The 18,050-nt window shown below is 36.4% G+C and overlaps 1 protein-coding gene across 2 annotated transcripts in view; it reads right to left on the reverse strand.

Annotated features, from left to right (window-relative positions):
• Nucleotides 1-18,050, reverse strand: part of gpc6a (glypican 6a) — a 368,654-nt gene that overhangs the window by 250,318 nt on the left and 100,286 nt on the right. For both annotated transcript variants that reach the window (XM_061887707.1, XM_061887708.1), the window contains exon 2: nucleotides 5-163. In XM_061887707.1, coding sequence (XP_061743691.1) covers nucleotides 5-163 — 159 coding nt within the window. The remainder of the gene's footprint in view (nucleotides 1-4; nucleotides 164-18,050) is intronic.

Consider the following 18,050-nt stretch of genomic DNA (forward strand, 5'->3'; position numbering starts at 1 on the left):
TTACCGTCAAACTTTTTGTGCCTGGAAACGAACGTCGCCCTCATGTCGTGGCTGCTTTCCTCCACCAGCTTCTCAAACTCCAGCTTGCTCTGCTGGTGGAGTTTGTCTTCCATGTCGGACGTGCAGCAGGTGTAGCCTTGAGGACAAACGTGCAGGTGCTCACCTGCGGGCACAAACACGGGACACCTTTTTTGGTTGACGCTCAACGATAGCTGGGGAGTCGCTTTTTTTTTTTTTCCAAATGCGTGTTTGATCACAACTTTTCTTTGTAACCATGTATCGGATACCGTTTTTCCTTGAATTGCCGCCGGGTATATAGTCTGCCTAAAATTACTGCCGGGTCAAACTCATTTAGCAAAATATTATTTTTATTAGCACATGTCTAGAATTTCCGCCGGGTCAAACTCGTCACGTCACGAGTGACACTTCACCTGTCATCATTTTCAAAATGAAGGAGGCTGATTTCAATCATTTGAAATCGCATAAAGGGAAGAAGATTAAGAGCTATTCAGTAGGATTTAAGGTCCAAGTTATTGAATATGCTAAAAAGAACAGTAAGCAGCTATGTTTTATTAATATACCGTAGCTGCGTGTGTCAAATATGAGTCATTAAATGACTACCGCCTCCTGGTGGTAGAGGGCGCTAGTGATCCTTCTTGCGACTACTCGGCTGCAGAAGAAGTGACAACAAGCAGCAAGAGTGAGCAGCGATCGTTCATTTTTTCCTCTCGCTTGCACTTTTAACATGGAGGATTACATATCTAAAATAAAACAGTTTTCTAAACTGGACTTTCACTCACTGAAGAAAGATAAGGAAGACTTCTATAAACAAGTTATCAATGCTTTTGATCAGAAGGAGCTGCGCATGGACTTCATTTATAAGTAAAGGTAAGACCATAATAACGTTTTTTTTTATTAAATGTGCTTTTCATGATGGTATCCTTACATCACACTCAAATTTATAAGCGCAGGCCTAAATTTACCGCATGCCTTTGGTAAGCGCCGGAGTGAGAAGAGGTTTTAAATTAATTAGCGCCCCGGCGGCAATTCAAGGAAGTACGGTCCACTGTGACGCGCTGCAAAGCCAGCAGGCACAAGACATTGAAACAACGTTGAAAAGTTGTTGAATGACGTTGTGACGTCCAGCAACTCAAACTCAAGTTTGGAACAACGTACTTTTTGACAAGATTTAATCAATGTTGGGTTCTGATGTTCATTTAACCATTGAATTTTGGTCATCTTCCAATCAATATTATGCCACAAAAATACAACTTTGAAATAACAATTCTTTGACGAGGTTTATTCAATATTGTGTTCTAACTTTCATTTTGCCATTGAATGTTGGACATTTTTCGACCACTATTCTACAACATTGAAACAACATCTTTCTGACGACGTTTAATCAATGTTGGGTATCTGACGTTCATTTGTTTATGAATTTTGGTCATCTTCCTACGAATATTCTAAAACAAAAACATAACAATGAAACAACATCTTTTTGACAACGTTGAATCAATGTTTGGTTCTGACGTTGATTTGACCATTGAATTTTGGTCATGTTCCAACTAATATTCTACAACACAAATAGAACGTTGAAGCAACATATTTTTGACCAACGTTTATTCAATATTGGGTTCTAACGTTCATCTTGCCATTGAATGTTGATCATTTCTCAACCACTATTCTACAACATTGAAAAAAAATCTTTTTGACGACATTGAGTCAATGTTGGGTATCTGACGTTCATTTGACCATTGAATTTCGGTCATCTTTCAACCAATATTATGCAACACAAATACAACGTTGAATCAACCTTTTGACAAGGTTTATTCAATATTGGGTTCTAACGTTCATCTTGCCATTGAATGTTGGGCATTTTTCAACCACTATTCTACAACATTGAAACAACATCTTTCTGACGACGTTTAATCAATGTTGGGTATCTGACGTTCATTTGTTTATGAATTTTGGTCATCTTCCTACGAATATTCTAAAACAAAAACATAACAATGAAACAACATCTTTTTGACAACGTTGAATCAATGTTTGGTTCTGACGTTGATTTGACCATTGAATTTTGGTCATGTTCCAACTAATATTCTACAACACAAATAGAACGTTGAAGCAACATATTTTTGACCAACGTTTATTCAATATTGGGTTCTAACGTTCATCTTGCCATTGAATGTTGGTCATTTTTCAACCATTATTCTACAACATTGAAAAAAAATCTTTTTGACGACATTGAATCAATGTTGGGTTCTGACGTTCATTTGACCATTGAATTTCGGTCATCTTCAAACCAATATTATGCAACACAAAAACAACTTTTTGACAAGGTTTATTCAATATTGGGTTCTAACGTTCATTTTGCCATTGAATGTTGGGCATTTTTCAGCCACTATTCTACACCATTGAAACAACATCTTTCTGACGACGTTGAATCAATGTTGGGTATCTGACGTTCATTTGTTTATGAATTTTGGTCATGTTCCTACGAATATTCTAAAACAAAAACATAACAATGAAACAACATATTTTTGACGACGTTGAATCAATGTTTGGTTCTGACGTTGATTTGACCATTGAATTTTGGTCATGTTCCAACTAATATTCTACAACACAAATACAACGTTGAAGCAACATATTTTTGACCAACATTTATTCAATATTGGGTTCTAACGTTCATCTTGCCATTGAATGTTGGTCATTTCTCAACCACTATTCTACAACATTGAAAAAAAATCTTTTTGACGACATTGAGTCAATGTTGGGTATCTGACGTTCATTTGACCATTGAATTTCGGTCATCTTTCAACCAATATTATGCAACACAAATACAACGTTGAATCAACCTTTTGACAAGGTTTATTCAATATTGGGTTCTAACATTCATCTTGCCATTGAATGTTGGGCATTTTTCAACCACTATTCTACAACATTGAAACAACATCTTTCTGACGACGTTTAATCAATGTTGGGTATCTGACGTTCATTTGTTCATGAGTTTTGGTCATCTTCCTACGATTATTCTAAAACAAAAACATAACAATGAAACAACATATTTTTGACGACGTTAAATCAATGTTTGGTTCTGACGTTGATTTGACCATTGAATTTTGGTCATGTTCCAACTGATATTCTACAACACAAATACAACGTTGAAGCAACATATTTTTGACAAACGTTTATTCAATATTGGGTTCTAACGTTCATCTTGCCATTGAATGTTGGTCATTTCTCAACCACTATTCTACAACTTGAAAAAAAATCTTTTTGACGACATTGAGTCAATGTTGGGTATCTGACGTTCATTTGACCATTGAATTTCTGTCATCTTCCAACCAATATTATGCAACACAAATACAACTTTGAGACAACCTTTTGACGACGTTTATTCAATATTGGGTTCTAACATTCATCTTGCCATTGAATGTTGGGCATTTTTCAACCACTATTCTACAACATTGAAACAACATCTTTCTGACGACGTTTAATCAATGTTGGGTATCTGACGTTCATTTGTTCATGAGTTTTGGTCATCTTCCTACGATTATTCTAAAACAAAAACATAACAATGAAACAACATATTTTTGACGACGTTAAATCAATGTTTGGTTCTGACGTTGATTTGACCATTGAATTTTGGTCATGTTCCAACTGATATTCTACAACACAAATACAACGTTGAAGCAACATATTTTTGACAAACGTTTATTCAATATTGGGTTCTAACGTTCATCTCGCCATTGAATGTTGGTAATTTCTCAACCACTATTCTACAACTTGAAAAAAAATCTTTTTGACGACATTGAGTCAATGTTGGGTATCTGACGTTCATTTGACCATTGAATTTCTGTCATCTTCCAACCAATATTATGCAACACAAATACAACGTTGAAACAACCTTTTGACAAGGTTTATTCAATATTGGGTTCTAACATTCATCTTGCCATTGAATGTTGGGCATTTTTCAGCCACTATTCTACAACATTGAAACAACATCTTTCTGACGACGTTGAATCAATGTTGGTTATCTGACGTTCATTTGTTCATGAGTTTTGGTCATCTTCCTACGAATATTCTAAAACAAAAACATAATGAAACAACATCTTTTTGACGACGTTGAATCAATGTTTGGTTCTGACGTTGATTTGACCATTGAATTTTGGTCATGTTCCAACTAATATTCTACAACACAAATACAACGTTGAAGCAACATATTTTTGACCAACGTTTATTCAATATTGGGTTCTAGCGTTCATCTCGCCAGTGAATGTTGGTCATTTCTCAACCACTATTCTACAACATTGAAAAAAAATATTTTTGACGACATTGAGTCAATGTTGGGTATCTGACGTTCATTCGACCATTGAATTTCGGTCATCTTTCAACCAATATTATGCAACACAAATACAACGTTGAAACAACCTTTTGACAAGGTTTATTCAATATTGGGTTCTAACATTCATCTTGCCATTGAATGTTGGGCATTTTTCGACCACTATTCTACAACATTGAAACAACATCTTTCTGACGACGTTGAATCAATGTTGGGTATCTGACGTTCATTTGTTTATGAATTTTGGTCATCTTCCTACGAATATTCTAAAACAAAAACATAATGAAACAACATATTTTTGACGACGTTGAATCAATGTTTGGTTCTGACGTTGATTTGACCATTGAATTTTGGTCATGTTCCAACTGATATTCTACAACACAAATACAACGTTGAAGCAACATATTTTTGACCAACGTTTATTCAATATTGGGTTCTAACGTTCATCTCGCCAGTGAATGTTGGTCATTTCTCAACCACTATTCTACAACATTGAAAAAAAATCTTTTTGACGACATTGAGTCAATGTTGGGTATCTGACGTTCATTCGACCATTGAATTTCAGTCATCTCCCAACCAATATTATGCAACACAAATACAACGTTGAATCAACCTTTTGACAAGGTTTATTCAATATTGGGTTCCAACATTCATCTTGCCATTGAATGTTGGGCATTTTTCAACCACTATTCTACAACATTGAAACAACATCTTTCTGACGACGTTTAATCAATGTTGGGTATCTGACGTTCATTTGTTTATGAATTTTGGTCATCTTCCTACGAATATTCTAAAACAAAAACATAACAATGAAACAACATCTTTTTGACAACGTTGAATCAATGTTTGGTTCTGACGTTGATTTGACCATTGAATTTTGGTCATGTTCCAACTAATATTCTACAACACAAATAGAACGTTGAAGCAACATATTTTTGACCAACGTTTATTCAATATTGGGTTCTAACGTTCATCTTGCCATTGAATGTTGGTCATTTTTCAACCATTATTCTACAACATTGAAAAAAAATCTTTTTGACGACATTGAATCAATGTTGGGTTCTGACGTTGATTTGACCATTGAATTTTGGTCATGTTCCAACTAATATTCTACAACACAAATAGAACGTTGAAGCAACATATTTTTGACCAATGTTTATTCAATATTGGGTTCTAACGTTCATTTTGCCATTGAATGTTGGGCATTTTTCAGCCACTATTCTACAACATTGAAACAACATCTTTTTGACGACATTTAATCAATGTTGGGTATCTGACGTTCATTTGTTTATGAATTTTGGTCATGTTCCTACGAATATTCTATAACAAAAACATAATGAAACAACATATTTTTGACGACGTTGAATCAATGTTTGGTTCTGACGTTGATTTGACCATTGAATTTTGGTCATGTTCCAACTAATATTCTACAACACAAATACAACGTTGAAGCAACATATTTTTGACCAACGTTTATTCAATATTGGGTTCTAACGTTCATCTTGCCATTGAATGTTGATCATTTTTCAACCACTATTCTACAACATTGAAAACAAATCTTTTTGACGACATTGAGTCAATGTTTGGTATCTGACGTTCATTTAACCATTGAATTTTGGTCATCTTTCAACCAATATTATGCAACACAAATACAACGTTGAAACAACCTTTTGACAAGGTTTATTCAATATTGGGTTCTAACATTCATCTTGCCATTGAATGTTGGGCATTTTTCAGCCACTATTCTACAACATTGAAACAATATCTTTCTGACGACGTTGAATCAATGTTGGGTATCTGACGTTCATTTGTTTATGAATTTTGGTCATCTTCCTACGAATATTCTAAAACAAAAACATAACAATGAAACAACATATTTTTGACGACGTTGAATCAATGTTTGGTTCTGACGTTGATTTGACCATTGAATTTTGGTCATTTTCCAACTAATATTCTACAAGACAAATACAAAATTGAAACATATTTTGACGACGTGTATTCTATATTGGGTTCTAACGTTCATCTTTCCATTGAATTTTGGTCATTTTTCAACCACTATTCCACAACATTGAAACAACATATTTTTGACAACGTTTAATCGATGTTGGGTATCTGACGTTAATCTGACCATTAACTTTTGGTCATTTTCCAGCCAATATCCTACAACACAAACACAACATTGAAACAACATCTTTTTGACGACTTTGATTTGACCATTGAATTTTGGTCATTTTACAACTCATATTGTAGTACACAAATACAACATCTTTTTGACAATGTTTAATCAATATTGAGTTCTAACGTTCATCTTGCCATTGAATTTTGGTCATCTTTCAAACACTATTCTACAACATTGAAACAACATCTTTTTGACAACGGTTATTCAATATTAGGTTCCGACGTTCATTTAACTATTGAATTTTGGTCATTTTTCAACCAATATTCTACAACAAAAATAAAACATTGAAACAACAACTTTTTGACAACATTTATTCAATATTAAGTGATAATGTGCATCTTGCCATTGAATTTTGGTCATTTTTCAACCAGTATTGACCGACATTGAAACAACATCATTTTGATGACGTTTAATCAATGTCGGGTATCTGACGTTCATTTGACCTTTGAATTTTGGTCATCTTCCAAGCGATACACTACAACAAAAACACCACACCTTTTTGATGACATTTATCAATGTTGGCTTCTAACGTTCACTTTACCATTGAATTTTGGTCATTTTCCAACCAAAATTCTACAACAAAAATACAACATTGAAAAAAACTAATTTTTATCGACGTTTAATCGATTTTGGATTCTGACTATTGAACATTGGTCATTTCCCATCCAATATTCTACAACAAAAATACAACATTGAAACAACATCTGTTTTGAATCACCTGTTTGAGCGTACCTGCATCTCAGTTAAATTTTTAAATTACCAAATTTGGAGGTGCTAACAATCGCCATGTAAAATCGCTAATGCTAATCATTAGCTTGTATGTAGCATATCCGTCTTTGTTGGAGGATACTCCACTATATGAGGTCAAAAAAAGGCCTGATGTGTTGTCTAGTATTCATTTGTATGTACTACAAATAATAAGCTGACTGAAAAAACTAACTTCAATCTTAGCGATGTCTTTATCTACAAAATGTAACCCAGCGATGCTTTACATCAGGGGTAGGGAACCTATGGCTCTAGAGCCAGATGTGGCTCTTTTGATGACTGCATCTGGCTCTCAGATAAATCTTAGCTGACTTTGCTTAACACGATAAGTCAAGTGTTTTTCAACCTAAGGCACATTTTTTTCATTGAAAAAATTCTGAGGCACACCACCAGCAGAAAACATAAAAAAAATGAAACTCAGTAGCCAATACTGACAATAAAAAATTGTTCTCGCAATTGTTTGATATGAATTCAAACCATAACCAACCATGCATCAATATAGCTCTTGTCTCAATGTCGGTGTACTGCCACAACCTATCAGATTATGCCGTAACTTATTTAGAGTTTTTGCGCTCCTATTTTGGTGGCTTTTACTCTTTTGTTGGTATTTTCCTGTAGCAGTTTCGTGTATTCCTTGAATGCTATTCCCTGCACCTGCCGTGTTTTCGCAATCAAGACTAAGTTGTGCGGACGCACTGCTTCTTTGAGGGGACATTGTTGATTGTCATGTCATGTACGCATGGACTTTGTGGACGCCGTCTGCTCCACACGCTGTAAGTCTTTGCTGTCGTCCAGCATTCTGTTTTTGTTTACTTTGAAGCCAGTTCAGTTTTAGTTTTGTTTTGCTTCAATGCCTTTTCTTGGCGGCACTCGTCTTTTGTCTATTTTTGGTTTAAGTGTTGGATACCTTTTTACCTACACGCTGCCTCCCGCATATTGGGATCACGACATACCTTGTTCTCGACATCTACAAAGAAATTGGTTACCTGCTGCCACCTACTGATATGGAAGAGAATTACACGCTTTCTCTGCCGAGCTCTAGTCAGCACAGACACTCCACAAAGACACATTTGCAGATTATAATTACTGGTTTGAAAAACAATTTTTTAACCCAATTAGGTGAAATTACATAATCTTCCACGGCACACCTGAATGTATCTCATGGCACACTAGTGTACCACGGCACAGCGGTTGAAAAACACAGCGATAAGTAATGAATAATTCCGCTGGTGTCAGTGTGAAAAATAACGTTCAAAATATAAAACATTCTCATACGTTTTAATCCATCCATCCGTTTTCTACCCCACTTGTTCAAGAAGTCGCATTAATGGTAAAAACAATTTTATTCATTATTGGTTCATTTCAGAAAAAGAACGTTATTAAAAAGAAGGAGATACTTGTAATACTTTGAAAATGTTTGGTCTTACTTAAAAAAATGCACGCACACCTGTTTCCCTAATCACCATCCTTATATAAGCCAGCCCTTTCTGTTCACTCATCCTCGGACTCTACTTTGGTGACCGGTTTTTACAAAACTTTTGTTTTGAAGGGGGGATTGCAAACTTCCTGTTGATTTTTGTTGGGGGTTGTCAATCGATGAAATGTAGGTCTAAGCGAGACCTACATAGAGGTTTTTGTTTCATGTCTCTCCGACATTCTTACTGGAAGTTACAAGCAATTTTGTCTGTGTTTTCTTCCTAGGAGCAGTTTTTTCAGTGTTTTATTCAAAAATATTATATGGCTCTCACAGAAATACATAGTAAAATATTTGGCTTTCATGGCTCTCTCAGCCAAAAAGGTTCCCGACCCCTGCTCTACATGAACATAAAGGGAGGTAAAGGTGAAAGAGCTGTGCTTAGAGACCGGACCACAGAAGATGTTGTAGGTTCATGCTGGCACTCGCTCATGTACTTCATCCTTAATAAGTCCTTGGAGAGACAGCAAGCTACAGTAATGAGGCACAGCATCACCACAACACAAATACATTTTTACTCCGGAGGGAACAAAATAAAGCTCTTTATGGCAACAGAACCCCAGCTACACAAAATAACAACTTCGGTGCAAATGCAGCAGTTAATTAGAGATTTGTAATCATTGTTATTACAAACAACAATGTGATGTGACAACACCATAACACGAGCATTTCTTTATTAAACGACATCAATTTGTGGCGTACTATTGAGAAAAAGTGTGTGTCCTTTTGTGCAACCAAAGTGTTATGAAAAAATTACAACCCCCCCCCCCCCCAAAATGTTAACAAAATATTGTTTTTGAAATTAAAAGAAAATATTTCCAGACAAAGAAAAAAATGTTTTGGTCCAACATAAAAATAAAAGAAAATGTTTTTATTTTTATTTTTTTTCATGCAGCAAATGTTTTTTTTTTGCTTTTGATCATGACTTAACTGCAAATTTGTGGGCGGGGCCTCCTCTGAACAATATTTTTATTGGTCAGTATCGCCCACTCCTATGTGATATTTCCCTCCAATTGTAAACAGTGGTCACGCCATTCTCTGAGACTGGCCAATAAGAAGGCTTCTATCATACTCTTCAGATTAGGCCCCGCCCACATGATGAAAATTTAGTGGAAAAAATAAATACAAATAAAGTCAAGAGAAAAGTATTAAACCTTTACAAAAATACTCTAATGGATAAAGATACAATATTTGAATACTTCAGAGATGCAAGCTTGGCCTTTAAGCTCGGTGGTTAGCACGCTCGCCTCTCATGCGGACGGCCCAGATTCGAGTTTGTGACACAAAAAGGCAGAAACCGACCGAGTAGACACGAGAAATTAAAAACATCGAGCTCTTGGTGAATTAAGTGCTGATATTGAACACCTCAAATATAACCTTGAAAAAACATGCTTTTTGAGGACGTTTAATCTATGTTGGCTTCTGATGTCGATTTGAACATTGAATTTTGGTCATTTTTCAACCAACATTCTACAACACAAATACAACGTTGAAACAACATGCTTTTGACAACTTTTAATCAATATTGGGTTCTGACGTTGATTTGACCATTGAATTTTGTTCATTTTTCAACCAATTTTCCACAACCCAAATACAACGTTGAAACAACATGATTTTTGACAACTTTTGAACAATGTTGTGTTCTGATGTTGAGTTGACCATTGAATTTTGGTCATTTTCAATGTTCTACAACACAAACACAAAGTTGAAACAACATGCTTTAAACAACCTTTAATAGATGTTGGATTCTGGCGTTGATTTTTTACCATTGAATTTTGGTCATTTTTCAACCAATATTCTACAACACCTGCGATGAGGTGGCGACTTGTCCAGGGTGTACCCCGCCTTCCGCCTGATTGTAGCTGAGATAGGCGCCAGCGCCCCCCGCGACCCCAAAAGGGAATAAGCGGTAGAAAATGGATGGATTCTACAACACAATTAACAACGTTGAAACAACATGCTTTTTAACAACCTTTAATCAATATTGGGTTCTGACGTTTATTTGACCTTTGAAAATTGGTCATTTCCCAACCAATATACTACAACACAAATATAACGTTGAAACAACATCATTTTTGACAACCTTTAATCAATGTTGGGTTCTGACGTTGATTTGACCATTGAATTTTGGTCATTTTTCAACCAATTTTCCACAACCCAAATACAACATTGAAACAACATGATTTTTGAGAACTTTTGAACAATGTTGTGTTCTGATGTTGAGTTGACCATTGAATTTTGGTCATTTCCCAACCAATAATCTACAACACAAACACAAAGTTGAAACAACATGTTTTATGACTACGTTTAATCAATGTTGGCTTCTGACATTGATTTTTTACCATTGAATTTTGGTCATTTTTCAACCAATAATCTACAACACAAACACAAAGTTGAAACAACATGTTTTAAGACTACGTTTAATCAATGTTGGCTTCTGACATTGATTTTTTACCATTGAATTTTGGTCATTTTTCAACCAATATTCTACAACACAAACACAAAGTTGAAACAACATGCTTTTAGACTACGTTTAATCAATGTTGGGTTCAGACGTTGATTTTTTATCATTGAATTTTGGTCATTTTTCAACCAATATTCTACAACACAATTAACAACATTGAAACAACATGCTTTTTAACAACCTTTAATCAATATTGGGTTCTGACGTTTATCTGACCTTTGAAAATTGGTAATTTCCCAACCAATATTCTACAACACAAATACAACGTTGAAACAACATCATTTTTGAGAACTTTTGAACAATCTTGTGTTCTGATGTTGAGTTGACCATTGAATTTTGGTCATTTCCCAACCAATATTTTACAACACGAACAAAAAGTTGAAACAACATGCTTTTTAACAACCTTTAATCAATATTGGGTTCTGACGTTTATTTTTTACCGTTGAATTTAGGTCATTTTTCAACCAATATTCTACAACACAAATACAACGTTGAAACAACATCATTTTTAACAACCTTTAATCAATGTTGGGTTCTGACGTTGATTCGACCATTGAAATTTGGTCATTTCACAACCAACAACGTTGATCCAACGTTAGACACCAACGTTGTCTCAATTTACAAACAACTATTTTGCATCATTGTTTCAAGGTCACTTTTAAAGGACATGTACGTGTAACCAACGTTATATCAATGTCTTGTGCCTGCTGAGGAACCACGTGTTACACCTCCATTGTTTGATTTCACATTTTCGGGACTTACGAGGACCCAAATACACAAAAATAAGTAAGAAAAGCTGGGGGTTTTCATAATAGAACTGTTGCGCCACACGTGCAGTCTGCGTTTACCTCCTCTGCGGATCCACCCGGAGGATCCGCTGACAGTGGCTCGGACATGCCCCCCCGATCATGCTGAGCACAGCACGACCACGCAACTTCAAGCCTGCAGACGATCGGTCAATCTGCACACCGGTGACTGATGAGGGCAAACTGAATACAGGGACGAGTGGACCCAAGGATCGGCGCCGGAACTTAGTTTTTCCTGGTGTACCGTAAGACACTGCTTTATGCTCTATGCTTGTTTTTCCTCTCCGTGGTTTGACTTGTCCCCCTTGTCTTCTCCCATGTCCCCGCAGTACCCTCCGTCGCCTGGTGAGTGAGCTGTGCGTCTCACTTTTCCCCGGACTCTGACTGCCTTCCTCGACCCCCGCGCAGACCTGGATTTCTGACGCCTCTCTCTCGCCCCTGATCCTGCCTGCCCCATGGACTTCCTTTTTCCTTCGCTCTGGTCAACACTTTGGTAACACACACTTCAGTTAAATTCTACACATAGTCTTACACCATACACTCTTGACTTTTTGTCACACTTCATTTCCTTGGTTTATTTGTTAGTATTGTTTATTATTCTTATTGTATAAAATAAATTATTGAACATACCACGTTCTGGTGTCCGTTTGCCGTCACTCTCCTTAGTTAAACCATAACAAGAACCCCTGTAATCTCCCCAAAATCGAATAAATATTATACATATAATTTGGTTTTTAGAGAAATAGAAATCTGGATTTAATTTTGGGCCATTTTTGCCACCCCAGTCAAGGGTGTAATGGACTTCTCAGCCCATTTCAGACGCGCTTCAGCTCACCTGCGACCGAATGAGGACAAGCGACATTAAAAATGAATGTGTGAATATTTAGCAGCCCTTTTTTTGCACCATCACAAAAGTTCCAATGGCAGCTTTTGTAAAAAGCTAAGTGAGCGCTTGCAACTTCACAATGGCCTGATAGATAACGTCAGCCACATGGGGTCACTCTTAAATTCGCCCGCTTCTACTTTAAAGCGTCCGTCAGTACGACGCCGTACATGTCGGCATTCATCAGCCAAGGCGCAGCGCGGCTGGACTCCCAAAGACAAAGAAACATCAATGAAGGCAGAGAGCATGATGCCATCTGAGTTAAAAAAATGAAAAAGTCTTTTAACTTCCACAGGCTGACCAATCAATCACGTTTTTATATTTATCCAACATGTCGAAAAATTTGGTGCAGAGTGAATAACTTTGCTGGGAACAATATGAATTAAATACACTTTCTATAGCAGCTGTAAAAAAGTTGATTTTACGCATTTCTCTAAGTTGCACTCGATGTAAAGAAGGGCCGTTCAACACCCGGACGGGCGTCTTCTTTTTTACCATTTTATTGTTATGTGACATTCATCCTCCACTGTTGCCATTTCTAATATAAAATAGTGTAAAGTTCTTACTTATATCCGTCAGTAAACTTGCCATGAAAGCGCTAAAACATACCGGTGTGGTGAGTTTACATTATTCACCCAAGGAACTTTAGTTATTAGAGACTTACATTTTTTTTCATGGAACACATCTCGTTGTTTCCGGACAAGGGAATGCCGCTCCGTTATTGGTTGAAGTAAAGTTTGAATGTCATTAAAACAGTTAGCGCCATCTTTAGACACTTCTTCCACTCCCGTCCTTGCACGCTACACCGCTAAAACAAAGATGACGGGGAGAAGACGCTGCCGAAGGTGTAGACCACAAGAAAATCTTTTACATTTAGAAAATAATAATAATAATGACTCCTTTAATGCGCCTTATAATCCGGAGCGCCTTATGTATGAATAAAGATCAAAACATAGACCATTCATTGGCAGTGCGCCTTATAGTCTCGGTATGTAACATACACACTGGACATTCCATCCATTCATTTTCTACCACTTGTCCCTTTTTGGGGGGTTGCGGGGGGTGCTGGAGATTATTTCAGCTGCATTCAGGCGGAAGGCGGCGTACACCCTGGACAAGTCGCCACCTCATCACAGAGCCAACACAAGTCACACTCGCTTTCACACACTAGGGTCAATTTTAGTGTTGCCAATCAACCTATCCCCAGGTGAATGTCTTTGGAGGTGGGAGGGGCCTATCCCCAGGTGCATGTCTTTGGAGGTGGGAGGAAGCCGGAGGGAACATCCAAAGTCCACACAGAAAGATTGAACTCAGGACTACTCAGGACCTTCATATTGTGAGGCACATGCACTAACCCCTGTTCCAACATGCTGCCCTAACGCAAGCCAATTTAAAAAAAAATCAAATCTAAATGTCGTACATTTATCCATGAAAATAAGGAAAAGCTGCTGATGGTGTGTTTGATGGAGAAGCAGCTAAAAGGCGATACCGTAGGAGTCTACTCGCCAAGATAAATTCTATACATTATTGTTTTTATACAATATTATTTATGTATGTCTAGTCTAGGACTTGGGCGTGGTTTGTTTTCCCGAGACAAAGGAAAGTTGGCACGAGCAAGGCGTGAATGAAAGTACATATTTTATTTTAACATTAACAAACTACAAAAAAAGCAAACAAAAGGCGCTCACATTGGAGGTACAAAACCTGGCTATGGTAACAAACACTTGCACTATGGCAGGGGTCGGGAACCTTTTTGGCTGAGGGAGCCATTAAAGCCAAATATTTTAAAATATATTTCCGTGAAAGCCATATAATATTTTTTTTAAAAATGAATACAACTAAATGTGTGCATTTTTAAGTACGACCAACATTTTTAGAGTATAATAAGTCTCCTATTTTTTTTAATAGCATTGGTATTTGGAAGCTAAGCGGTAGTAAATACTATTCTTCTTACCATTAATGCGACTTCTTGAACAGGTGCGGTAGAAAACAGATGGATGGATTAAAATACAAAAGAACGTAATTATTAACACTGTGATTAGCAGCGGAACTATTCATTACTTATCGTGTTAAGCAAATATTTACCTGAGAGCCAAATGCATTCATCAAAAGAGCCACATCTGGCTTGAGAGCCATAGGTTCCCTACCCCTGCACTATGGCATAAACTATGGACATAAACTAAAGCTTGCACAATGACAGAACTATGAACAACTAAAACAAAAACACTAACTGTGATGACAAAAGGGTATGAGAAAAAAAGCAGCATGGATATCATGGGTGCAGGAGGTGAGGTTGCCAGGATGAACAACAGAAACAGACAGGCTTAAATAATACTGTGGTGATTAGTGAAAACAGGTGTGAGACATGAGGACAGGGGCGTGACATGAGGACAAGGTGAAAACTAATGAGTTGCTATAGTAACAAAACAAACCAGGAAGTGCAAGAACAGGAACTGAGTGTCCAAAACTGAACATGACTAAAACAAAACATGAACACACAGACATGACAATGTAAAAATACACAATGGGCGACATACTTTTGTCATGTTTATGTTTGATTTTCAAAAACCTAAATAAAGGAAGACGTCCTTGCCCTTATGTGGGCCTACCGAGGATGTCGTAGTGGTTTGTGTTGTGGTTTGTGCAGCCCTTTGAGAAACTAATGATTTAGGGCTATATAAATGATAAATGATAAATGGGTTGTACTTGTATAGCGCTTTTCTACCTTCAAGGTACTCAAAGCGCTTTGACATTACTTCCACATTTACCCATTCACACACACATTCACACACTGATGGAGGGAGCTGCCATGCAAGGCGCCAACCAGTACATGTAAGTACATATGTACGAGTAAACATTGATTGATTGATTGATAAAGAAATAAAACTGAGGAAGAAAAGTAATTCAAAAGAGGGAACTCCAATCGTCGACAAAACTCGCTGTTAACTATCTGTCCGACTGCACACGCCGACAACGAGTCGCGATAGCAGAATGAGTAGATTTATTGACAGTGCAGTCTGAAAGTTGATGCGTTTATTTCTAAAATAAGTAAACACAGTCTTAAAGGAATTAACATTTTCATAACCGGCCCCTGAGACCTTGGGCTCTTGCAACTGTGGACCTCTTCATGATGTTGTTGAATAACCCTGGAATTATGATGTGCAATATTTCAGATGTGTGCAATGTGATCTGCCTCGGAAGTTATTAAAAAGCAAAGCACCATGGGTAAACTCACACAATCACGTGTAAAAACACCACAAAGCCAGTCCTGAGCTGACACCTCCTTGCTGTCAGGCAGACGTGCGAATCCCACGCTCGATCAGGCGGACGCTTGAGATTGCAAGATAAATAGCGACCAGGGCAAGATACGATTTGAAAAATATTGGAGTGTTAAAAAAAAAATAAAAAAATTAAAAATAGTCCCACATTTAGGTTGGCGCCACTCCTTTCTGCTGTCATCCACTTGGCTGCTTTGCACCAAAGACGGAATTTGAAACCGAGCTGTCGATATGTAACGCTCAGGTGAGAGCGCCATCCAGTGTCCCACCTGAGGACTCTTATTACAGGCTCTTTTTTATTTTATTTCCATGGCTGCACAAACTTGACTGCCAGCCACGTTTTCTATTTTCATGCAAAATATGTCTCCATTAATCCGTGTGTGTGTGTGTGTGTGTGTGTGTGTGTGTGTGTGTGTGTGTGTTCTTGTATTTCTACCCTTCTTGAGACATCAACAAGGAAAAGTAGCTTCCATATGAGGACCGTTGAACAAGTAAGGCCGAAAACAAAACAAAAAACATTGCATCTAATAGAGAATGTCTCATTTGCACCCCTGGTGGTGAAATCTATAAAAATGAAGGTGGTCCCAAATAGGAGAGATTTTTCAAATTGACTGTGTGTCGATTTTTAAAGTGCGCCCCCTCTGGTCAACATATGAAATAACAAGTGTGTGTAAGAAATTGAAATGTTCCCCCTTTGGCCAAAATTAATTAAAAAATAATAATTAATATGTATATTAAGACACACGGTAATAACGAAGTAAATAATGAAGATTAAAAACCAATTACAAACAAAAATTGATAATAAAAAAATACAAAAAGCAGCCTTTTTCTCACAATGTGTCGACTTTTATCTAATACAATTGGGAACAATTTCTCATATTCTTTCCGTGTCTGTAATATTGCAATCATTTCTTGTAAAATTATGACTTTTTTAACAAGTGAGTGTAAAAATTTGAAGTGCTCCCCCTCTGGTCAAATATGAAATAACAAGTGTGCGTAAGAAATTGAAATGCGCCCCCTTTGGCCAAAATTAATTTAAAAATTTAAATAAATATGTATATAGAGACATAGGGTAATAAAGTAAATAATGAAGATTAAAAACCAATTACAAAAAATATATATAATTAAATCAATTAAAAGCAGTCTTTTTGTCACTCACAATGTGTAGAAATTTTTACATTTAACATTGGGAACAATTTCTCATATTCTTTCAGTTTCTGTAATATTTCTTGTAAAATTATGACTTTTTTATGTGAAATGATTACATTTTAATGCAAGAGTGACATTTGTCATATAAAATTATGACCTTTATTGCAATATTGCCAATTTGTTTGTTGTTCTTGTAAAACAGTGACATGTTTTAAGCAAAATGATGACTTGTCATAATTTTGACGAGTACAATTCAGATTATAATTATAATATTGCCAAAATGTTAAGTTTTCTTATAGAATTGTGACTTTTGTTGAGTAAAATGACGACCCTTTTCATAAAATTGCCAAAATGTTAAGCTTTTCGTGTAAAATTGTGACTTTAATTGACTAAAATTCCAACTTTTATCAATATTGCACAAACCTTCAGTTTTTCTTGTGGTGAAATCTACCAAAAGGAGGCTGGTCACAAAAAGGAGGGATTTTTCAAATGGACTGTGTGTCGATTTTTAAAAGTGCGCCCCCTCTGGTCAACATATGAAATAACAAGTGTGTATAAGAAATTGAAATGTTCCCCCTTTGGCCAAAATTAATTAAAAAATAATAATAAATATGTATATTAAGACATACGGTAATAACTTGAAGTAAATAATGAAGATTAAAAACCAATTACAAACAAAAATGAATAATAAAAAAATACTAAAAGCAGTC

This window comes from Nerophis ophidion, linkage group LG25 (genome assembly GCF_033978795.1).
Source record: "Nerophis ophidion isolate RoL-2023_Sa linkage group LG25, RoL_Noph_v1.0, whole genome shotgun sequence".
In the NCBI taxonomy this organism is placed as follows: domain Eukaryota; kingdom Metazoa; phylum Chordata; class Actinopteri; order Syngnathiformes; family Syngnathidae; genus Nerophis; species Nerophis ophidion.